We start from the raw sequence: 24,442 nt of genomic DNA on the forward strand, positions 1-24,442 counted from the left end.
TTACCATGTACAATTTGTTGGGATATTATTTTCTTCGTATTGACAATACTATATTTTAAGAAAATTTTGACAATGAGATTTTTTTTCATAAAGATACGTACTCATCCCACACACACTCCTTACTGTAACTTGTCGGTTGGTTCACCGTACAAAAAATTTCCACCACATATATTGGAACGTGAATTTCATGCTACTTCTTTCACTAATTAACCCCACAAAATTAAATGTTTAATAAAGCATATGAAGATGGTCCTTCTCCTACTCCTGCCTATAGTCTAGTAACGTTGTATGTTCCACGAGGATATAAACACAGTCTGACTTGGTATTTGAGACAAACTTTTTTTTAAGAAAAATGCTAAACAATGCCCCCGGGGCATTGTTTAAGGAACCAAATATAGTAATATCATATTGAAGTTTGTGCGGTCAACGTCTCGAAAGTCTAAAAAGTGTTATTTTTAATTTTAAAATTTCCTTTTTTGGTTTCCTTAACCAATGCCCCGGGGGCACCGGTTAGCATGACCCTTTTTTTTAAAAGAGTCTGATCATTTGGAGGGAGTAGTAGTATATAATAAGAGCTTAGTTGTTTTTATAACAAAAAGATAAAATCAAAATGAATTATTTTCATAAAAAGTGTGATATGTTTTTATAAGCTATTTTAGATAATTTATGAAAATAAGCTGAAAAGCAATTTATGAACATGTTGTTTGTATAAACTCTTCCAAAATTGGGAATATGAGATATGGATAATTGCAAATTGATTATTGAATTAAAAGTAAAATTGATAGATGAGAATCCAATTAAAATTGATGTTTTTAGTGCAAAAGAAGCGTTAAGGAAAAGATAGAAGAAGATTAGTCTAAGACTTAATCATTACTCTACAAGAGAATACCAAAAGGAGACATGAGAGACTTCATCAATTTTCTTTTTCCCCACTATTGATCTTCATTTCACTAGCCATGTGTCCATTTATCTCAACCATTCTTTGCATCAGGGTTTGGGGAGACGATTCTCCACTCATTAACATACAACATCCATTCCAATCCAATTAAATAGTTGTTTTCATCGGATGACATATAACCACTAACTTTATTGCTTGTCTCACCTAAAAGTTGAGCTTCTTTCACACAATCCCAGAAGAAAGGATGTGATGAAATCGACGATAAATCTGGCCTACAAAGACAATAAAAAAAATTAAGCGATTAAAAACAATCCAAAAGGCAAAAATAATAATTATTATATACCTTCTCATTGGATTTCGATGTAATGAACTTTCAATAATATCCACCGCTTCCATGTTCAGCTCAAGGAAGGTTAATCTCGGGTTAGATATTTGTGCCATGCTTATCGTACATATTAACATTTTTTTAAAATAACCAAAGTTAGTAATTATTTGTTAATATTAGGTTTTTTTCATCTTACTAGTACTTGAACCATATACCTTCACTTCTTAACTCTTTTTCACCCTTAACTCAAACTAGTTAAGCTACCCACTTCACCCCTAGAGCACATATTAACATTTGCCTTAATTAAAATATGGAAAAAGGGGAATTATTGTGTTTGATGGGTGATGATTGGCTAGCTCATTAGTGAGAAAATGAATGTATCTTCTCAAATGTAAAAAAAAAAAAAAACAAAAGAATAATGTGAAATTTAAACCATTTAAAATTTAAATTACAATATTAGATTAGCAGGGGATATGATAGGTTAAAAGTTTTTTTTTTTTTTACTAAAAAATAAAAGATATTAATTGATTCCAATAATTGATAGAGTATATCGGATGCAAATACAAATTCAACATCACAAAAAATATAAAAGACGAATCTGCGAACAAACTCATAACATCCAAGTTAATAACATACAACATCAAAATGCCTACAAATAATATGATAAAACTAAAGTGACCATAATGTCCATGCTACTGGATATGCAACGTTGACGCACAAATCATTGATCAAATCTGCAATCAATTGATGTTGACCTTTCGATATGAACCGAAGAACACCACAACAAAGACGAGAAATCAAACAAGATGATTAACAACAAAACGCCGCACTCAGACGACAACACCACCACAAAAAAAAACTAAAAAACACAATCTATGTGAAATCTGCGGGAATTCTTCATTAATTTTTATTTTTGAAGCCATAATAACAAAAAAAAAAAAAAGAGTAAAGATTCTATATTTCACTGCAGTTACTGTGTCATTCAACCATCTTCATCCTTAGAAACCCCAAAGAGGAATAGAAACAAGGGTTAGCAGGGGTGTATATAAAAGAAAATGTGTGCAAAAAGCAACCTATTATCACGATTCCTTATTTTTTAGGATACGAAGGTTAGAATAGTAAAAAAAGAAAAGGAACAAAAAGACGCGCCGAAGCTTAAACCCTTCCCCGAAGTCATAAACCTCTCAGTGCGGCAGCAGCAACAATGGTGAAAGCCTATCTCCGATACGAGCCGGCGTCGTCGTTCGGTGTCATAGCCTCCGTTGATTCTAACATATCATATGACAGCTCCGGCAAACACCTTCTTTCTCCAGCTCTCGAGAAAATCGCCGTTTGGCACGTGCGTCAAGGCATCTCCACCAAAACCCTAACTCCTTCCGTTCCATGTCGTGGTCCTTCTCTCGCCGTCACCTCCATCGCTTCCTCTCCGTCCGTATTGGTAATCACAATCGAATCTCTCTCTGTATTGTGTATGTGTGAAGTGAATTTACGATTTCGTTTAACGGTTTAACGGTTTTGGTTGTTGTTGTAGATTGCTGGAGGTTATGGTGATGGTAGCATAAGGATTTGGGATTCTGATAAAGGAACTTGTGAGACTACTTTGAATGGACATAAAGGAGCTGTAACTGCTCTTCGTTACAATAAGCTTGGTTCTTTACTTGCTTCTGGTAGTAAAGATAATGATGTTATTTTGTGGGATGTTGTTGGAGAGACTGGACTCTTTCGTCTCCGTGGCCATCGCGATCAGGTTTAATTTTTGCTCTTCAATTCAAATGCTGAGTGTTGATTCAATGTAGACCCGTTTGGATAAACAACTTATTTAAGCGCTTACATCCTAAAGGCATTTCTATAATCTAATTGCTTTATATAAGCTATACGTTGTTTTCATAAGATATCTGTAAAATTTATGCTAGAGAGCTAATGTCATAAGCTGTTTCTATTAGCTCGCTCAAACAGTCGCACGAGTCACAAGTGTTTGTGCTAGTATATAAGCTCGAATAAGTCACAAAATAAACAAACCTTTTTAATCAAGTTTTTTTGTTTAATGAGTTTTTGTTCATTTAAGTCCATTAAGTGTTTATGTATATGCTATTTTTATAACAAAAGATAAAATAAAGTCAAACTGGTTTCATATACTAGTAAGTTATAAACTACCCTGGAGAGCTTATGGAAATAAGCTGAAAAAAACTTATGGACATGTCATCTGTTGTTTCCATTAGTTCTCCTAAACTATCTCATAATTTTTTTAATCTAAAATAAGCTATTTCAGACAGACCTTTAATTAGGTTTTTGTTACATGAATTTTTGTTCATTTGTGGCAGGTGACTGATGTTGTTTTTGTGGGTTCTGGGAAAAAACTAGTTAGTTCCTCCAAAGACAAGTTCTTGAGAGTGTGGGATATTGATACCCAACACTGTATGCAAATTGTTGGAGGGCATCATAGTGAAATATGGACATTGGATGTTGATCCTGCTGAGAGGTTTCTTGTTACCGGTTCTGCGGACAAGGAGCTTCGTTTTTATGCAATCAAGCAAGATTCTGTGGATGGGGAGTCTGTAAAGGATGGTGATGATTCTTCCATTTCAAACAAATGGGACGTTTTGACCCATTTTGGTGAGATTCAGCGGCAGAGCAAAGATAGAGTTGCCACGGTCCAGTTCAACAAATCTGGGAATCTGCTAGCTTGTCATGTTGCCGGAAAGATGGTAGAAATATTCCGTGTTTTGGATGATGCCGAAGCAAAGCGTAAAGCCAAACGCAGGGTTAACCGTAAAAAAGAGAAGAAGCATGGCAAAGAGGCTACAGAGGGAACTGAAAATGGAGATGGGAATATTGAGAATAAAGGAGAAAGTTCTACTGTGACTGATGGACCCATAGAAACAAATAAAATCACAGTTACTGTGCCTGATGTTTTTAAGCTGCTGCATACTATTAGAGCTAGCAAAAAGATATGTTCCATTTCTTTCTGTCCAATCACTCCAAAGAATTCACTAGCAACATTAGCATTGTCCTTAAACAATAATCTAATTGAGTTCTACTCCATTGAAAGTGCTGAAACAAAAAAAACACTTGCTATTGATCTTCAAGGGCACCGTTCTGATGTTCGAAGTGTCACACTTAGTTCGGACAACAGTTTTCTGTTATCAACGAGTCACAATGCAGTAAAAATCTGGAATCCAAGTACTGGTTCCTGCTTAAGGACCATTGATTCTGGATATGGGCTGTGCAGTTTAATTGTCCCCACTAACAAGTATGGACTTGTTGGAACTAAAGATGGAACCTTAGAAATTATTGACATCGGAAGCGGTACTCGTGTTGAAGTTGCTGAAGCTCATGGAGGCTCTGTGCGGACAATTGCTGCCCTGCCAGAGAAACACGGTTTTGTCACAGGAAGTGCAGATCACGAAGTAAAGTTTTGGGAATACCAAATTACGCAGAAACCTGGTCAAGTATGTTCTTCATATCATTCACTATTCTAAAGAAGTATTTGTTTTTTTACAAGTGAATACAATAATTGACCTTTTCACATCACATACCGCACATAAAACATAGGGTAGAAGTCTGGAAGACCTTTTGTATATAGTATTTCATTGGGACACTCTTCTACAATAGTTTTTCTGTTTTACATCTGATCTCTAGAACTTGAATTGGTATATAAATGCATACATAGAAATTTAACACTCTTCAGTCTTCCCTGCTTTATTTATATATTTGTATATTGTATATACATGGAAAAATCTCTGTTAATTGACAATTTGTTTATTTTTGTAATACTTATTTTTCTGTTTCAGGCTACTAAGCAACTCACTGTGTCAAATGTCAGGACTATGAGAATGAACGATGATGTTCTTGTGGTTGCAATTAGTCCCGATGCGAAATATATTGCTGTTGCTTTGTTGGATAGTACTGTAAAGGTCAGATTTGTTAACCCTGTCTTGTTTTCCTTGTGTTTTTATAAGTATGTTCTGGTTCCCCGTTTCTAATTACTTATCTTTGGTTTCCAAAATTTTCTTAATAAGTTTCACTTTGTTTTTTGTTGTTTTTATTGCCACCTGTCAACCTCAAAGTGCATGTTCACAATGCATAAATATTTTACCGTATGTTGGCAATCTGGGAACTTCACCATTATTTTTATATTGTGTAGGTTTGAGCGAAACTTGGGTAGAAATTAGCTAGATTTTGAATTCTTGTAGCTTGCATATGATGTTTTTTGGGGTATTTTGTTAACCGTAGATGCTTACTGAGAGTTTATCCAAATTGGTTAATTTATTTTTCCTTACAATGCATCTAATAGGAAATGCCAATTTCTAAGTATGGTGGACATCTATATGTGCTCTATTGAATGTTGATTGTCGAGTGCTGTATGTACTATGAACTTGTTTTGGTGGTTACTCTTGCAATATTTTGTTACTATTTCAAGTATTTTTTCCGAGTTATTTATTTTTTGGTGATTACTCTTGCAATATTTTGTTAAATTATTTCAAGTATTTTTGACGAGTTATTTGTTTTTCAGATTCACTTTGTAGACTCGTTGAAATTTTTCCTATCATTGTATGGCCACAAGCTGCCTGTTCTGTGTATGGATATTTCATCAGATGGAGATTTAATTGTGACTGGCTCTGCTGATAAAAATATAAAGATTTGGGGTTTGGATTTTGGTGACTGCCATAAATCCATTTTTGCGCATGCTGACAGGTGCTACATAATTTTTTTTTTCTTTCTCTTTTATTGATTGAAGAGTATGGATGAAGCTGTATTTAAAGTTTTCTTATGTAATTTCCTTTCAGTGTTATGGCAGTGCAATTTGTTCCCAAGACACATTATGTGTTTAGTGTTGGGAAAGACCGTGTAGTAAAATATTGGGATGCTGATAAATTTGAGCAGCTGTTAACTCTTGAAGGACATCATGCAGATATCTGGTGTCTCGCAGTTAGTAATCGTGGTGATTTTATTGTCACCGGATCTCATGATCGCTCAATCCGCCGCTGGGATCGTACCGAAGAGCAGTTTTTCATTGAGGTATACATAACATGTACTTGTGGGTTATGGAGCAATACTTCTTTAATGCAGTATGCAGTACATAGGGACACTGCCTTTAATAAAGGGAAATTTGAACGAGTGTCCTAAGGACATTGCTTAAAGAATCAATTTTTTTTTTTTTTATCGAAAACTGTAGCCTTTAAAGTTATTAATGTATTAGCAAATGTTATTAATGTATTTCCTTTAATAAATACTTTTTTTTCCCTCTTAATCAATGCCCTCTCTTTAGCAAGACTCTTATTGATCTTCTTATAAAATGTGTTGTTGTTAGTAAGAAAAAAAACAATTTCACTGGAATATGATAAACCAATAACCATTTTAATTGCAGGAAGAAAAGGAGAAGAGGTTAGAGGAAATGTTCGATGGTGATCTTGACAATGCATATGAAAATAAATATGTACCGAAGGAAGAAATACCAGAGGAGGGAGCTGTCGCTGTAGCTGGGAAAAAAACCCAGGAAACCCTTACTGCTACTGACTTAATTATCGAGAGATTAGACATTGCAGAAAATGAAAAAAAACGCATTGCTGAACATCAGGTTATACTCATCTCTCTCAGCACACTTCTGTTTTCCAAATTGATGTATTATCTCATAAGTGATTCAGAGAACAAATCAGATTTCAGAGACTCTGTTAGTGATTATTTACAAAACATATATATTTCAGAGACTCTGTTCCAGATTAGAATGCACCATTAGTCCTCTACAAATCCCAAACGAATTGTTCCATTAAGCAATTTGAGGCCTATGAAATGGAATTTTTTTTTGTATTAGTCCTATTAATTAACTACTACTACTATCTATCAAGAGATAAATCTCAACATTGAATTTCCAAAATTGATTTTCGAGTTGTAAGTGTAGACAAACTATTTCAGCTGTTGAAATATGCATGCAACAAGTACAAACCCGCTTAGTAAGTAGGCTTAGTAACATGGAACACCATTGGGATTTATCAAAATCCCAAATTTCAGTGAAATTATTTTGTACGTATAATTAGGAAAATATCTTCAATTCAATATGGGTGTGCTGGACAACTAAAAGAGCTGAGGAAGACTGTCTTGGATCTTGTAAGGTCTAATCTTATTGCTGTAATTTTTTTTATTTTGCATTTCAGGAGGAGGAAAAAAACAATAAAAAGGCCGTTTTCCAGCCAAATCCGCTCATGATTGGCCGGTCACCTTCTGACTATGTTCTAAGTGCATTTAAAGATGTTCACTCAAATGATTTGGAACAAACATTAATGGTATGCTTGGATATACATTTTTATTCATTGATGTCAATTCTCATGCAGAAATATAACGCATATCGGACTGTTTTCTTTGGGAGCCGTCTATTTTTCATCTGTGTTAGCAACTTACTTAATCTTATTTCTTAATACTTCATTTGATGATAAGAAACCTAATTCCTATAAGGTCTTATTATAGGTCTTATCGAAAGAATAATTTTATTCAGATTCTTAACACTCTTGCCTTAAATTTATAGACCAAGAATATAAGCAAAATGTTAGATATCATATACTTGTTTTTGTGAAGAAGTGTTCCACCCACTAGAACACAGAATCAATGCTTGGCCTAATTTTAGCTATTTTTTCTTTTACTTCTTTTAAATTTAGAAAAATACTGTTAACATCGAGTTTAACATGTCTATGCAGGCTTTGCCGTTTACAGATGCATTGAAGCTTCTGTCATACTTGAAAGAATGGACTTCGTATTCTGATAAGGTTACTTGTCATTTAGAAACTTCACTGTTCTTCAAATTGTTGTTGTGTATTTCTTTTCTCCTGAAATAATAACATCAGATTTATGAAAATTTGCTCATGCCTTACAATATTTTTTGCAAGTTGACAATTTATCTGTTGCTGATAATTGTAGGTTGAGCTTGTTTGCCGGATAGGCACACTGCTGTTGCAGACACATTACAATCAGTTGCTTTCCACACCGGCTGCCAGACCTGTCTTAATTGCTTTCAGTGACATTTTCTATGAACGAGTCAAGGTAAATATGCTAGGGTCTTCTGTGCCTATTTCTGTGTACATTTCTTATCAATGGGTCAAGGTCTTATTTGGTATTCAATGTCAATGTTTTGATAACTGGATTGGACAGGCTGGTTCAGTTAACAGAACCAGTCAGTCCAATTAATTTAACTGAAAAACATTTTGATGTCAAAACTATTGAGAAGAGTAGGTTGAACCCGACAAAAGCTGTGGCAAGGAACCAGTTTGAATTTCTTTTTCCGCATGTTTCAAAAAATATTTTATTGATCTTAGAACTAATACAACATGATCATTTTATGCATTCCATAAAAAAGTACTACAGAAATAGCCATATAAATTTGTAAGTTTTAATTGACAATGTCACAGAAATAGCAATATGATCATTTTTAATATTTATGTTACTAATGCCATATGATCATTTTATCCCATTTTGTTTTTGTGCTCGTAAGTTTTAAAAAACATTTAGGGTCTGTTTGGTTCAATATAATGGGGAGGGGAGGGGACGGATTTTAATGAAGGGGGGGAATGGGAGGGGAAGGGAGGTAATGCATTTAATTAATGTGTTTGGTTCAAAATAATGGAGGAGAGGGGAGGTGAGGCATTTTAATTGAATATATGTTTGGTTCGCAAGGGGGAGGAGAGGAGTTTTATAATTAATTTACAATTTTAACCTTATAATAAGAATATGCACTGTTCAAAAATAAAAATTATACTGTTATGTAACAAAAGTTTCAGAGTAAGTTTTCAGGAAAAAAAATAGTGATAACTTGTAAATAAAATAGAAAAAAAAATTGTATTGTGAAAGAATAAAATCCAAACATAAGAATAAAATACATAAGTTTTTCTAAAAAATATACTACCACATAATAATTTGATAGAGAAAATAGCAACGTACAATGAGGAATTGATAGAAAAGAAAATAAGAAATTAAATTGTGGATTAGTTGTAGCAGCATAATTTGATAGAAAATATGAACGTATTTGATAGAAGAAATAAAACATAAAAACAAGAAATTGACAAAGTGATAAAACGACGATCATACGGATAATTTTGGAAATAAAATGAATAAATGAGGATAATTATGGTATTTTAATTAAATATTAAATAGCTTACCTCCCCTCCCCTCCAAATCCTTCCAATTTGGGGGGAAGCAAAAAATGGATCTAGGAGGGAGTTTACTCACCTCCTCTCCCCTCCCCTTCTAAAAATTGAACCAAACATAAAAAATTAAAAATCATCCCTTACCTCCCCTCCCCTCCATTTACCTCGAACCAAACACACCTTTATTCATCTTAGAACTAATACAATATGATCATTTTATACATTCCAAAAACCAAAACAAGTTTTCTTAGCAATAGCCATTTTTTTGTGATATTGTCATTTTTTTTTAAATCAAAGACAGGATATGGCTATTGCTCAGAAAACTTGTTTAAATTTTTTTTTTAAAAAAAGAGAATAAAACTGGGGTAGATAGAAACCTTTTCAGAGGATGATGAAGCACTGGCTAAACCCAAGTGACAGAAAGTACTCTAATGATGGTGTTTAGTTATCTCTTACTGTCATGTTTGAAATGCATGAAATTCTAAGAACACAGACGTTTGATGCCTTTCACTTTAGTATGGGGGAATGATTTATTCCAAAAAGCCAATTAGACATACAATGATACAAATTTTTAAATTAAATATTTTTGTATTCCACTCTGATGGAACGTGTCCCTGACCATTTTTGCTTAAACATTGTATCAGGGTTGGAAAGATATCTTTGGTTTTAATCTTGCAGCCATGGATCATATCCAGGTTTGTGTAAATTAAATCTGCTTATCTTTTGCTCACCGTTGATAGAAAAGCTAATTCAATTTTGAAATGATCTTTCAGCAATTGATGGCTTCAAGATCAGATGCTCTTTTCCAGGATGCAAGATCAAAATTGCGGGAGATACGTGCTCAACAATCCAAACGTTTACAAGACAGGTCGGACACTGGAGAAGTGGTGATGCGGAAGAAGAAAAAGAAGACATAAAGTATCTTGTTTTGTTTTGGATATGATCTTGTGCTGAATTATGTTAGTGATATGGGTATTTCAATTCAATCACTGAGCATAAATTAACCACACTGGAGTATTTATCGCGTGAAGCATTGCAGATTCAGATCAAAGTTGTCACACACCTTTAATGAGAAAGGCATACCCCGTCAACACGATTCTTTTGCAAGAAGATTGCTGTGTTAAACCGTGCATCTTGATGTGATGTTGATCGGTGCATCTTGATGTGAAGTTGATATCTTCATTTGAGAAGTAGGTAGGGTTTTTGAAGTATTCTATTATTACTGATGTGGGGTGTGGCTCAAAAAAGGTTGGTATTTTATTAAGTTGTTGTATGTGTAAACATTAAAATTTATATCTGAATGTAATTTAATACAGCCTTCTTCTCTCATGGCTAATTTTCCCTAGTTTTGTTTCTATTTCACATTTAACTCCCTCCCCCGTCTCGTGATTGAATTTTGTTAAATAATTTACTGGCATAGCATAGCTATAACAAAGTTCTTATGATATGTTTTTTTATAATTAAAAAAAAAAAACCAGTAATAAACAATAAGAAACCCACAAGAGGAAAAAGAAGAATGTGACTCATGTGAGCTCCATTTTGCTCTCATTATTACATTGATTGATTGATCTAATTAAATTTAGAAACATGTTCATACATAATATTCTACATGTTGCATGCTGACAAATATAATGTGTGATTAACTTTACTCTTAAATATATTTTTGCTAACCCAAACCTATCTTATCGATGGAAATGCTCTTCAATAGTTGTCATGCATCTCCCATGCAAGACTCAAACCATGACTACATAAGCCAAACTAAATGATAATAATAACTAAATGATGAGTGGTTAAATTAATTTATGCCAAGTTTTTGCCTACAAATGTCTGACCAAACTGCCAACCCTTGGGGGCAACAGCCTCAGAGGTGGTGCACCTTCCATCACTTGTGGTCACTCTGAAGGTCAATGTCTCTCCAGATAACATTGCATTAGTCTCCCATCTCTGACCCCAATTTCTCTTCAAATCTGTCCATTTCAGTTGGCCTTCACCCTTCACTTGCACTCCTACCACATCACCTGATCCTCCAACATTAGACACTTTTATTAAGTTGAAGTAAGGATTCCCTGTGATTGTGAATCGAATACCTCCCTGCCTCTTGCATGGTACCCTGCATAATACACACATACACACACACACACACACACACACACACACACACACACACATAAGAACATATGAAATTAAGGCCGTTTCGTAATAAAAATAAATTAAGATATATATGAAGATTTATGTATGTGACCTGCGATATTGGACTGACACAATTCCAGCTTTGCAGTCAGCAATTTTTTCATAAGCTGGTTTGGCTAAATCAAAGTGTTCACGTGGTGGGTTGCACCATCCTCCATTGTCACTTGGTAGGGCATAATTGGGAGGACAGAGGTCAGTTGCCGTCACTAAAAGAGAGGGTTGCCCTGGCTTACACCCTTGAGGAGACTCCATACATTTTATTTCATAACATGCACCACATGCTAGACCTTTGTTGAACAAAACTGTACTCAATGCTACTGTGTCTAAACCATAACCATCTTTAACCACATCCTCGTATCCACAAGCTCCACCTACATCATCAACTTATAATCTATTCTTTGTAAACAAATTAATCAAACCAATTATGTATGCATAAGGTTGTGTATATGGCAAGATACTAGTTTCTTCTAACTTAATCAAGAATCTCTAGTTCAAGTTTGAGCATGATAAATGCATTGTTTGACACCGATTTCAGTTTTGCACAACTCAATATTGTGTATGGAGATACCGATAATTTGTATATAAAAAAATATGAATAAAATGATTTAACTAATAATCTTTAAGATCTTTTTTCCAAAACTTGAGTTTATTGAACTAATCTAATAGTTGAGATATTAATGTTCTTCGACCTTAAAAGATTTATCTCTGGATTGAGTATATATGCTATAAGGGATGGAAGAGAGACATGTATATGGTACACATGCATACTAAAAATTAGTTTCATTGGCGTAAAAAATTATGGACGGAAAATGTGAAATATTTGTCTCTAATTTTGTTACTAAATTTTGTGACTGATTTGGTGGCCAATGTTATTTTATTTTACTACATAATAATGGATTAATTGAGTAATGCACATTGATCAGCAACATTAGCAAATGTTCATACCAAATGTTCCTGAGCCTCCCTCGTAGAAAGTGGCTTGTGCTTTCTTCCATGGACCAGCTAAAAACGATCTCCGATGATGTTTTGGGGTACTAATCGGATTGCTAGGTCCGATAATATTATGAGCAGCATGTTTCCATGAGGAGTTGATTGAATGCACATTAGGAAGTGAAAAAGCAACAAGAAAGAGCAATGATGAGGTCACAAGGGCTCCTAAAGGGAATGTCATGATAAAAGATTTCAAAATATTTTGTGTTTTAGTGTTTCTTTTGTTCTTTTCTAGATTTTCTCCTATCTTATTGGTGTTGATGAGTTTTTATGGTGCAAGATTTTACTTTTTTGTTTAAGAGGTTTATGTTTATGGTTATGATATTGCAATAGGAAGATCGAGCTTTTTTCCCGCGGCTAATTGTTTAAGTAAAATGGTAATTAATTAAGAGAGCCATCCATTGAAAATATTCTTATTGTTAGAAATGCTTAAAAGGGTTCATGATTTGTATTGTTTCTCAATCCTCACCAACCTTTGCTATAAATGGAATGTGTTTAACAAAGTCATCAAACAACTTTTTAAATGTATTTTTTTTTCTTCTTTTCTGGCTTACATGATATTGGTACAAAGTTTTCACCGCCGTTAACGACGATTAATCTCCGCCGGAAAACCTGTGGGCATACAAGGTGAGTTTTCACATCCCAACCGAATTTTGTCCATACGCATGAGTCAGAAATTGAACTCTTAACCACATGCTTAAAGAAAACAAAGCTCTTACCACTTTGACCAATTCATTGTTGGTTTATAAATGTAAATATACAAGTCCAGTAATTATAAAAGTTTATTTCCATGAATTAATATAAACTAAGCAATACTCTACATCAGATTGTCTTAAAGGAAAAAATTTACCACTCATCCATTTCCTTCTCGAACCAAACTCTCATACCAATGTTGGGTCACGAGAGGGCAGTCTGGGGGATCATCTACATTGAACTTAAGAACAATCTTACAAGTGAGCTGTACACCACACTTTTACCCAAAATCTTAAAGCGTTAGGTTTATAGATCCTCTCATTTATAAAATGTACAACCTCCACTTTTCTAAACAATGTGAGACTTAGATGGATTAACACCGCCTTGTTGTTCATGTATGAAATCCAAATTGTGTTGTGTCAATGTAAAATTGATTTGGAATATGTATTTCAAACTTTTTGTTGCTTCAGAGCATAGATTTCGAATTGAGTTTTAAGGAAAAAAAATAGAAATTTGGGGGACTAAAAAAATATGGGGGCCTAAAGAGATATTTTCTATTTTACTGCATGTTGGGATAGACCCCGATTTGTCATACCTAAATAAAATGAGTAAGAATATTCTTAACTTTGAATCAAAATTAAAAGAAGTAAAATTGAATCAGAAGTGCTTAATTTCTTATGTTCTTGAGTGTGTGTGTTCAGGGTACCGTGCAAGAGGCAGGGGAGGTATTCGATTCACAATCACAGGAATAACAACTCTAACAGCATATGCATGGGTTCAAACACAACGTGGACAAAAAAGATCAACGTCTGTAAACAGTGACCAAAACCAAAGTTCACATTCACCATCCTTATTTCACAACAAATGTCTATCTCTATGACAAACATAAAACATGAGTTTACAGCAGAGATCCCAAGTTTCATAACAAGAGGGGATTGTGTTCAGCAAAGTTTACAGGAGATCTCACATTTGTTATTTACATTCTAGTGTAAACTACGCATGATTCCGTGCAAGTAACCGCCGGTCATAGTGAGTGACACAAGGGACACAACGCCTGCCGGAAAGACCTTCCCTGATTTCTTGAAACGAGAACCCATCACCGCAAGAAGTGTAGCAGATATGCCTATATATCAGGAAAAAATAAACAAGTATAATCACACAAGAGAAAAGAGAACAATTTCACATGAAACTTAACTGTAAATATCAATTGTAGTTTTTCACAATGTTATCAAACTTGCAAGAGGGTAAACTCAAACTCAACTCTGAAAAGTGAAAACTGAGGGTAAACTCAAATTCCACACTGGATTTCAGAGCTAAGATTATCGGTATTATCAAATGTTGTTTGGACTTTAGAATGGTCATAAACTTCATAGCAGATAATCTCATGTGAGACAAAACAATTTCTGACCATAATCGCGCCACAATTGTGTAACAATGAAATGATTCATCATCATCTCTTCCATGACCAGTTGAACATCTTGAGACATAATTCGTTTGTGGCATTTGGTAGGTTCTATAAAACCTTAGAATCTGAATAAAAATACTAGTTTTTAATTCTTAATATGAAGTTTAGAGTTCAGGGGTTACCACAACGCTTTAACAAATCATATTCAAAAGAGTTCCTTAATTTAGATATGGCAATGGTGGCAGAAGCTCAAGAAATGCATACAAGATTTTTTTTTTCAAAACTACTAACTCATTCCTGTTAAATAAATTTCATTGTTCCTCTAACAAAAATCATTGTTTTTTTCTTATACAAAGAAAATTCCTTTCTATTATAAGAATAACGAACAGAAATGAATGCATCATGCATATATCTATAATTAAGATCTCTTGACAAACTACTCAGCAGTCACTTACCAAGGCCCACAGATGATGCAAGAACAGGTCTTCCGGGTAGCTCGGAAAAAACATAAAACAACAGTGCAGAAGACAAGCCCCCGGCCAATAGTGACTTCTGGCTGCCAGTCTTGAGATATCCCATTACACCGCCCACTGTCAAATTCCGTAAAAATATCATTATGTAGATGTCATTTTTTTTTTTTTTTTGGGAACCCATAAACCTAAAGCGTACTACCCAAACCCCCTCACCACTAGACCAAACCTAGTGGCTTTATGTAGATGTCATTTCATTACACACACACACACAAAAACACAAGATTATGTTATTTAACAATATGATTAGTTTTTTTTTTTAATCCCAAATTGTTAGTATGTTAGTTTTCTTTTCCTCCTTTGCCGGGACTTGAACCATCTTAACCCTTAGCTCAACCAGCTTAACCAGTCGAGCTACCCATCCCACCCAACAATTTAATGATTAGTTCATTTGTATTTTACTACAACTACAACAACAAACTTACAATTGAGAATCCACTTATTCCGCTTAAAATTAAACGACGGAAATTCAATTACATTACCCAAACAAAACATTTTAGAATGGATGCAATTTCACGACTTTATCCAATCAATGGAATTTGAAAGGGAATTCAATTGAATCAATTGAATTGCCTAGTATTTAAAATCCCTTGAATTTCTAGAATACCCCATCCAAACACACACTCTTAGGGTTTAGTAACGATGATATTGTGTTGCCAATGATTTCAGAGAGAGAGAGAGAGATACCTCCGACGAGAATAGCATAACCGAGAGTTAATTTCTGAGACATTGACAAACCCATCTCCTTCTTCTCACCACCGTCCGATCCTTCCTCGCCTTTGCTACTATCGTCACCACCTCCTTCTCCACCGCCGCCGCTAAAATCGTCTCCGTTTCCTTTGATATCACCGCCTCCGCCGGTAGTATCCAAATCGGGAGCACTTAGGTCAAATGAAGTGGTTTTGGAATCTGGAGAGACGACAGAGAGTTGAGAATGTGAATTGGAAAGAGTCAAGTAAGGGAAAGAAGGAAGATCGGCGTGGAAGGAGCGAGTGATAGAGGGAGTTTGGGATCGGGAAATGGTTGTACGGCGAAGAGAGAGTGAAGGAAGTGTTGAACCGGAAATGCCGAAAACCGCCGCAGTCTCTGCCATTGATGAATGAAGGTTTGTTTTGACTTTTGCACACTGAAATTATTCTTTGGCGCCGTGGTTTTTGTCTTTTGGGCCCCTCTTTCGTCCTTTGTAGAAAGATTCTCTTCCCATGATTTTTTTTTTTTTTTACTAAATTTTCATTTTTGTTCTTGAAATTTCTAAATGTATTTTTTAAAGTTTTTCTATTTCAAATATTATTTTTAACAACGGCGCAAAAAATTCATAAAATGCGTTCTGAAATTTTTATTTAAGGATAAAAAGAAAAATTTACGGAGGAAAAGAGAGTCATGAAGAAGAGAATTCTTCTCCTTTGTAAAGACACCATACTCCAACTATTCTAAGCCCATGCCCACATGTGTTATCATCCTTTTATTACTTCCAAAACATATTTTTTTTAATAGTGTTTTTTTGCATCTCTGATTTTTTTCGCGCGGCCGTTGAGTTTCCAAAAATACTCTCTTGTAAGATAACTAATGAGTGTTGAAGAAGCTCAAAATTCAAAAAAACACAATTTGTTACTAAAGCTCAAATTCAAGAGGGCGCAAAATCTGAAAGGAACAAATAAAAATAAAAACACAGTTCGCTATTTAAAGTAGTGAGTAACTCACTCCTTAAAGTCAATAATGTGATGTTTTGCTCACAAGTAAAATAGACATAAATTTGTCCCCTTTAAAAAATATTAGAAACTAAGTTGGGTATTAATTTTTTTCAAGTGACAGGTTTGGAAAGAACTAAAATGGTTCTTCATTATTATACTGCATGGACATTTAGATAAGTTGGGGCATTTCGATCATGTAATTCTTTACTTATGACAAAAAATGGGATTGAGAGGATCCAAATCCCATTAAAAATTCACACACATAAATTGAAAATGCGGTTTCAGATTCAGAGTTAATGACACTTATTTTGTGTGATTTCCTCCAAAGCTCTTTATAACAAACATAAATGTGCCATTTTCTGATAAGGTTTTGTAATTTTTTCAATCTATATATGCTCTTGAATTTTTGTTAGTATCTGCCCTTATGATTTTTTGGTTAAGTGATATTATTAAATAAACAAGAGTCTTGGTATAAGATCCTTTCAAATAAATATGGCATGGTGAATGGTGTAATAAAGGGGGAAGTGAGGAATTATTCTGTTTGGAGGAGTGAATGATAACAAAAAAAAAAAAGTGCAAGGTTGTGAGGCTTTAAGAAAAAGAGACTGGTTGCACAATGAACACATGTTTTTTGGAAGAACCTTGGAGTGAAGGTAAGGTCCTAAAGGACCAACTTAACAACATTTTCAGCATTTTGGAGGATAAAATCTTAAAGACACAACAGTAGGGGCGTTAAAACAGTTTGCTAAAGACAAATGGGCATGAAATCGAAGTTGCATTCCCGATTCAACAGGTCAAACTTGTCGGTATGATTTCGTCTTTTCGAACCTTTATAAATTGAAACTTTTAAAACGCATACACTATCTTGTTTCAATAATGCAAAATTAAACAAGATCCATCAATTGAAATGACATATATTATTTATTTTATTAACAATTTAAAACGACTCAGATCAAAAATAACAATGTCTTATTCTGTTAGAAGTTTCGCTTTGGACAACGTTTCCAAAGTCATTTACATTTCATCTACATTCTTCTTCTTTTTTTTTTTTTGGTACAACATTTCATCTATATACTCAATGAGATACACAAAGTATATAATCAACTCCATATAAACTTTTCTTCAAAATGCTCCTTATATATATAACCACCATCACTCCTTTGTTAACATGCACATTAATTATTTAATTATTATTCCTTGGTGTATCTGGCATTTCAGGACAATCAAATTCCTCCATAACCAAAGGATGAATATCAGTTGTAGAATTATATTGTTGAATCACCAAAATTGATGCAGAATTGGAGAAACTAGAAGCAGCCATATAACTTCCAACAGGTCCAAGCTCAGGAGAATCACTTTTACCAACCAAAGGTGCAACTGATGGCATTCTACCAACCAATATTAAATTGCTTCTACTCAATTCCTTCAATGCTGCTTCAATATCACTTTTACTTTCAACCAACTTTTCCTCATACTTAATTGATTCTTCATTCATACTCTTTGCATTATTAAACTCAGTCCACAATTGTTCTTCTTGGTTACCACCATGGCTACTACCATCAATGTCATCAATCATTACTTTTATGTTCTTATCTGATGCAACACCAACCAATTTAGCACCAAAAGATAATGTCATACCAGGTGGAGGCACAAATTTAACAACAGTTAGCACAATCCCAGGATGTTCTGATATTCTCATACCATAAGCAAGTGCTTCGTTATCATCGCGCCCTCCAAAGTAGACTACAACAACATTAAATGAAACATCACTAGCTTGTACTTGACTTGTTCCTCCGAGACCGCGATCAACTAAAATTCCAACTGAACAAGGTGCATGACTTAACACAAGCTCATTGATTAGATGGAATGAATGTCCTAATGACTCCATTGTTCCGTCCATACGTTGATGTTTATGGAACGGAAGGATGATTATCGCGGCACGCTTTTGATGAGCACTAGCACAAATATCTTCATGGATGTTGCTGAGAGCAGAAATTGCTGTCATAGGACGAACATTGACACTACTCAATTTTCCATAGGTTTGGAATGCAATTACCATTCGATCTTCATCATTTTGTTTCGTGTTCCAAAATGGCATGCCATTGTTACGTGCCTTGTGAACCATAGTGATAGCTGAAGATCTTTCTGAGAGTTCCATCAAATGCATTGCATAGATACAGAGCTTTCCTCGCTTTCGTGTTCCTCGGGATGATTCTACAAGATTGATTAGTGTAGGTATGTTTCGTGTGCTGTGGAAACAAGCCAAGACTCGTAGCTCTGAATCGTTATCTTTACGTTGAATTGTTTTGTGCTTGTAAGGTGCTCCTCTTCTAGCTGGTTTGTATACTGCCATCACTATTGGAGTGGTGATGAATGTTGTGAATAATGCCATAAGAACACAAATTGCAAAGGATTGGTCATTTAGCACCTACATTACATCAAGAATGTCATGCATTAATATCAAACAAAATTAACAAAAGACTTCAAATCATCTAAATTACATTTTTTGTCGGTTATTTTTAGGCTTCGCTTTTACTAATCTACTAAGTTACAAATAACGGAAACTTTTATCTGACTCAAACAGTTTTGCCAAGTATTTCCGTTTGAGTCAGACAAATGTTTCCTTTTTCTTGTTAAGTTGGATGCTTAATCACTATATCATGTAGGAAATACTTGACGGGCTCAAATGAAAAGCTAATAAAAGATAGTAAAGTGTCTAAAGTTTATAACTTAGTGGATCAAAATGGAACACAAAAACCTAAAGACTAAAGATAGGAAAAAAAATAGATCGATAGGGTACCTTGCGATCCTTTCCAATATTGAGAACAATGAGCTCAACCAATCCCTTGGTGTTCATGATAAATCCAAGTGCAAGGGCTTCTCTAAAAGGCATCTTGCATAGCAATGATACTGTAACAGTACCAATAATCTTTCCAAAGCAAGCATTGAATATAACTAATGCTAATAGTGCCCAAGAAAGGCCTCCCCTAATAGTAGCCACATTTGTCTTCAAACCACTAGAAGCAAAATACAGTGGCAAAAAGATACCAGAAACAAGATCTTCAATCTTCTCGATCAAAACACCGGCAAAAGGACCGTCTTTAGGCATAATTATACCGACAACAAAAGCACCAAATAGTGCATGAATCCCAATAGTATCAGTAACAAAACTACAAGCCAAAACCATTGTGAGTGTGATACAAATGTAAAGCTCTCTTACAGGTTCACCCTCGGGGGAACGCTTAGCCATGTATGCAAGCAACGGTCTTATAGCGAAAACAGCAAAGAGAATAAAAGCAGCACCAGAGAGCATAACCCAAAGAGAAATCAACGGTGACGTATCATCTCCGGATAAGGCTATAGCAAGAGCAAGAAGTATCCAAGCTGCAACATCATTGACAGCAGCAGCTGACATAGCTATACGACCGACATCTGTGGTGAGGAGTTTGAGCTCAGCTAGAATTCGAGCGAGGACAGGAAATGCAGTAATTGAGAGAGCAACACCCATGAAGACAAGAAAAGGGACAGCTTCTGCTCCTTTGGAGATTGTGGCTCTAAGAACAACAGATGTTCCAATTCCAAGAAGAAATGGGACTGTGATTCCACAAAGGGCAATTGCTAAGGCTTTTTTACCAGTTCTTTGGATTGATCGCATGTCGAGTTCAAGACCGACAAGGAATAAGAAGAACAAAAGACCAATGTTGGCTAGTGTGTCTAGGACTGTTAAGCTTCTCTTTGGAAAAATTGTGTTTAGGAATTTCTCACTTCGTCCTATTGCAGATGGCCCTAGAAGTATTCCTCCCTGCAATGCACATTTTCACAAAAACAACATGAATAAATTGTCAAAATAAAAATTTAATTTTCGAAAAGTAAATAAAAATAGCGCATTGTCGAGGGAGTTCTTTCTACTTTTATGTTTGGATTAATGACGAGTTTAAAAAAATTATGATGAATTATCGTGATTTTAAAGAGATCGATTACGCTTTGAAGCTTTGCGAGAAAGATAATGTTACCTACTTAGGTAGGTTATGTGAATATACAAAACAAAAATATATAGATCACTCTCCAGCTATTTTAATATGTAATTTAATTCTCTCAGAGACTAATCTTTTAAAATAAATTGAAGAGGCGAAATTCTCTTGAAATTGAACCATAATCATGGACTTACTGCATGGAAACTCAATTATAGTTTCTAACCATCAAACTAAAGAGATTTCTTCAATGTACAAAATTTGCGAATTAAATTATACATAACAAAGGAGAAGAAAAAAAACTTACGATGATTTCTGCGATGACTCGAGGTTGTCTAAGAGGTTTGCAAAGGAATGCAATAACTCTAGTGAAGGTAACAACTACAACTATCTGAACAATCAAGAGAGGAAGTGCAAAATCGAGCGGATTTTCATGTTGGAACGCCCCATTAGACACTGCCTTCATAGGCGCAGGACATGACGCATTGGGCGCGGTCGCCATAGTTCCGACAAACACCACCTAAGATTCGTCAAGATGCTTAAAAAATTAACGTTGTTGGTGATGATAATGATGATGATGAATTGATAATGTTATTATTATGAAAATGACAATAGTTTTTGTTACATAAAGGAGATCACAAACTAACACACTCTTTGTTACATAATATATAGGTGTCATACAGATAAGCACAAAAAAGGAAATTAAATGTCACGGTTTTATAAGAGTCATTTACAACAAAAATAAATATATAAACGTAAATACGAAAGCTAAGGCATATAGTGCTGTGTTAATGTGTGGTGTAGAACAAAAAGAGTAAAAACTTTAAGTTTGCTATTGTTTTACTATATTTAGAATTTTTAAATTTTTTAATTAAATGTTTGTAACTACATTAACTATTAACTATATGGGTGAAATGAATAAGGCGCTGGAATCAGATTCGCAGTTTTTATTTTTGTTAAACGAACTTTTACCATTTCAATTGTGAATTAATTATTGTTTTCGCATTAATTAAAATTAACCATTACTACCATATATTCTTTTTTCCCTTACATTTACTACCATATATTCTAACCCACTCTTGGATGATGAGTCAGCATAATATGATATGGCCAGTCAATTAATCCTATCATTTTATCCTCGAGGTAAGACATTTTTAGAAAAACTAATATACGTGTATGAACATAAATTAAGGTATGGGTACATACATGGTACTGATACTCTTCTCAAATAGAATAACTGTGTGTCATATTTTTATCCTAATATGTTTGTCTAATAAATTTTATTATTCCATAAAAAAAAATTATCTTTAGATGAGGATAAGATTTTTTCTGAACAAGGATGAGGATAAGATTAAAATAAATTAGCAAAATTATATTTTCTTACCATTTTTTGAATTAGTTCTTTAAATCACTTTTTCTCAAGTTAGTCATATTTTTGAAAATATTGATTTGACACTGAAATTAAATTAAATTATTTTTTTTTTTTGTCTTAGGTTCGAACCCGGATAGAGATATTCAACCTAGCGATATCAACGTTATCGGTTGAGTTAGGATTTATAGACAATTGAATAATATTTTTATAATAAACAAACAAATAACTACTACTTTTTTCTTTTGCACAAAAGAATAACTACAACTTATTATTATTAATTTTAAGAAAACTTTAGTCAAAAGAATTAAGAACAATACTCACGTACATTAAAGATTATGGCAAATTAAGAGAATGAATGGATTAAATAATTATCAGTTAATTTTTGAAAAAATTGATATTGTAACTTTTTAGTTTGACAAATAGGAATTTATATCGTAACTTTTTTTTTATAAGCAAATTTTAAGAAAACTTTAGTCAAAAGAATTAAGAACAATACTCTCGTACATTAAATATTATGGCAAATTAAGAGAATGAATGGATTAATTTATCAGTTACTTTTTGAAAAAATTGATATTGTAACTTTTTATTTTGACACATAGAAATTTATATCATATATAACTATTTTTTTTATAAGCAAATATATTATAAGGGAGTACAAGGGGTACTCAATCCCTTGCAATTTAAAGCAATTTATTATATGCTTTGGATACAACCCACATGATCAGAACACTAACCGGTGAAAGAAAAACAAGAATTGCGACCAAACCTACCACTAAATCACACGTAAGAGGTAGCTTTAATATCATCCAAAAGTGAAAAAACATTCGAAATAGTTCCGTTAAACACCACATTAATTATTACGGAGTTTTAAAATATTGCATTTATATCGTAACTTGATAAGTCTGTGGTTTGAGGATTAAGGATTTTTTTTTTTTTTTTTTTTGATAAGCTTTGAGGATTAAGGATTAATGTATCGTGAATTCGTGATTCTTACAAGTATTTTGGCCTATATATATAACAGAATAAATTTGCTCAAAAAAAACAGAATAAATACTCCATTTGGTTGTGATTTCTAAACATTGTGAAAATTGTTACATATATTTTTCACTATTTCTTTGTATCACTCTTCTAACTCTCGATCTATCCCTTTCTTAATTTAATTAGTCTCTCTCTTTAGTAGAAAAAAAAAAATACTTTGAGAGAGATGTTAAGAAAATGATGAGGTTATATACTTTGCCTCATGTTAGTCAACTTGGATGGTGAACTTGTATGTACGTTAAGTTTTGATAGAAAACATTTAAAATTTAGCAACATAAGAAATTTCTAAATTGTTTCGACACAACTCAAAGAAAATTATCGCACTAGAGGTTACGACCTATCAAAAGTTAAAAAAATAAGATGAAATGTTAGGTGCTTACCACCTTGATTGATATCAAACTTGGGTTCCTTGTATGATAGTAGATACCTATATATGCTTTTTAGTTCTCCTTCAAATAAATCACCACTTAATTTTGTGCTAATATTTTGTAGTGATGAAATGAAATAATGTAGTACTATAAATAGGGTTAGTGTGATTGGGTGGCACTATTGTCGTGACGTGTGTGTCCGTAGGATAGGATTCAACACAGTGCGGCTTATTCCTACTACGCACCCTACAATGTTCTTTCATGTGTCACCGTATGATTGTGAGAGGTGAATACTTCTAAGCACTCATTCATATATAATACGTATAATGCTACCTTGTTGAGACAAAATACTAGTATAAAAAAATTAAATGAATCACTCATCACTTTCGTATCAAGGTTAGTATCTTTATGCACGATCAGCTATACTGATACTTTTATAAAATTGGCATACGTTATTTAAAATATTATACCGATGTGATTTTATTCATATATATATATATATATATATATATATATATATATATATATATATATATGTGTGTGCGAGCACGCGCACATGTGTGTATGTGTGTAAGATGTCAAACTACACGAATATAATATTTAAATAATGTAATTACACTTATATAGTTCAATAATATTTTAACGAATATAAATTTTAATTGTAAATAATAAAATATTATTGAACCATGCCAATGAGCATTATTTTTAAATATTACACGCCATTGAATATAAGACATTACGGTGTAAAATGTTCATTCATTTTGTGTAATTATCATTTGATGAGCATACACTACTATACCCTTGATAATTTAAATTATTTATCTAACAACTAATAAAAA

At 33.7% G+C, this 24,442-nt stretch overlaps 4 protein-coding genes across 5 annotated transcripts; 1 reads left to right on the top strand and 3 right to left on the bottom strand.

The window, feature by feature from the left end:
- Positions 1–2,207: 2,207 nt before the first annotated feature.
- Positions 2,208–10,700, top strand: LOC123907173 (WD repeat-containing protein 3). Its single transcript, XM_045957325.1, has 12 exons — positions 2,208–2,661; positions 2,755–2,970; positions 3,545–4,672; positions 5,015–5,137; positions 5,737–5,918; positions 6,011–6,242; positions 6,592–6,801; positions 7,376–7,504; positions 7,913–7,981; positions 8,133–8,255; positions 10,000–10,050; positions 10,129–10,700. The coding sequence occupies exons 1-12, from the start codon at positions 2,428–2,430 to the stop codon at positions 10,270–10,272; spliced, it is 2,841 nt and encodes a 946-aa protein (XP_045813281.1). The 5' UTR covers positions 2,208–2,427; the 3' UTR covers positions 10,273–10,700.
- A 371-nt stretch (positions 10,701–11,071) lies between these two features.
- On the bottom strand, positions 11,072–12,716 carry LOC123904671 (expansin-A9-like). The gene is made up of 3 exons (XM_045954306.1): positions 12,491–12,716; positions 11,598–11,916; positions 11,072–11,465 (listed from the first exon to the last, which is right to left on the bottom strand). Exons 1-3 carry the CDS (start codon positions 12,714–12,716, stop codon positions 11,156–11,158), a joined length of 855 nt encoding a protein of 284 aa, XP_045810262.1. The 3' UTR covers positions 11,072–11,155.
- A 1,301-nt stretch (positions 12,717–14,017) lies between these two features.
- On the bottom strand, positions 14,018–16,396 carry LOC123907174 (protein FATTY ACID EXPORT 2, chloroplastic-like). The gene is made up of 3 exons (XM_045957326.1): positions 15,851–16,396; positions 15,089–15,223; positions 14,018–14,351 (listed from the first exon to the last, which is right to left on the bottom strand). The coding sequence occupies exons 1-3, from the start codon at positions 16,254–16,256 to the stop codon at positions 14,212–14,214; spliced, it is 681 nt and encodes a 226-aa protein (XP_045813282.1). The 5' UTR covers positions 16,257–16,396; the 3' UTR covers positions 14,018–14,211.
- Positions 16,397–17,756: 1,360 nt separating this feature from the next.
- Positions 17,757–23,713, bottom strand: LOC123907175 (cation/H(+) antiporter 19). Of its 2 annotated transcripts, none has more exons than XM_045957328.1 (4): positions 23,619–23,713; positions 21,133–21,345; positions 19,655–20,656; positions 17,757–19,282 (listed from the first exon to the last, which is right to left on the bottom strand). In XM_045957328.1, exons 2-4 carry the CDS (start codon positions 21,325–21,327, stop codon positions 18,038–18,040), a joined length of 2,442 nt encoding a protein of 813 aa, XP_045813284.1. In that variant the 5' UTR covers positions 21,328–21,345; positions 23,619–23,713; the 3' UTR covers positions 17,757–18,037. The 2 variants fall into 2 exon arrangements, with proteins under 2 accessions (XP_045813284.1, XP_045813283.1); XM_045957327.1 differs by having other exon boundaries at positions 23,616–23,699.
- Positions 23,714–24,442: the final 729 nt, after the last annotated feature.

Source organism: Trifolium pratense, linkage group LG2 (genome assembly GCF_020283565.1).
Source record: "Trifolium pratense cultivar HEN17-A07 linkage group LG2, ARS_RC_1.1, whole genome shotgun sequence".
Lineage (NCBI taxonomy): Eukaryota > Viridiplantae > Streptophyta > Magnoliopsida > Fabales > Fabaceae > Trifolium > Trifolium pratense.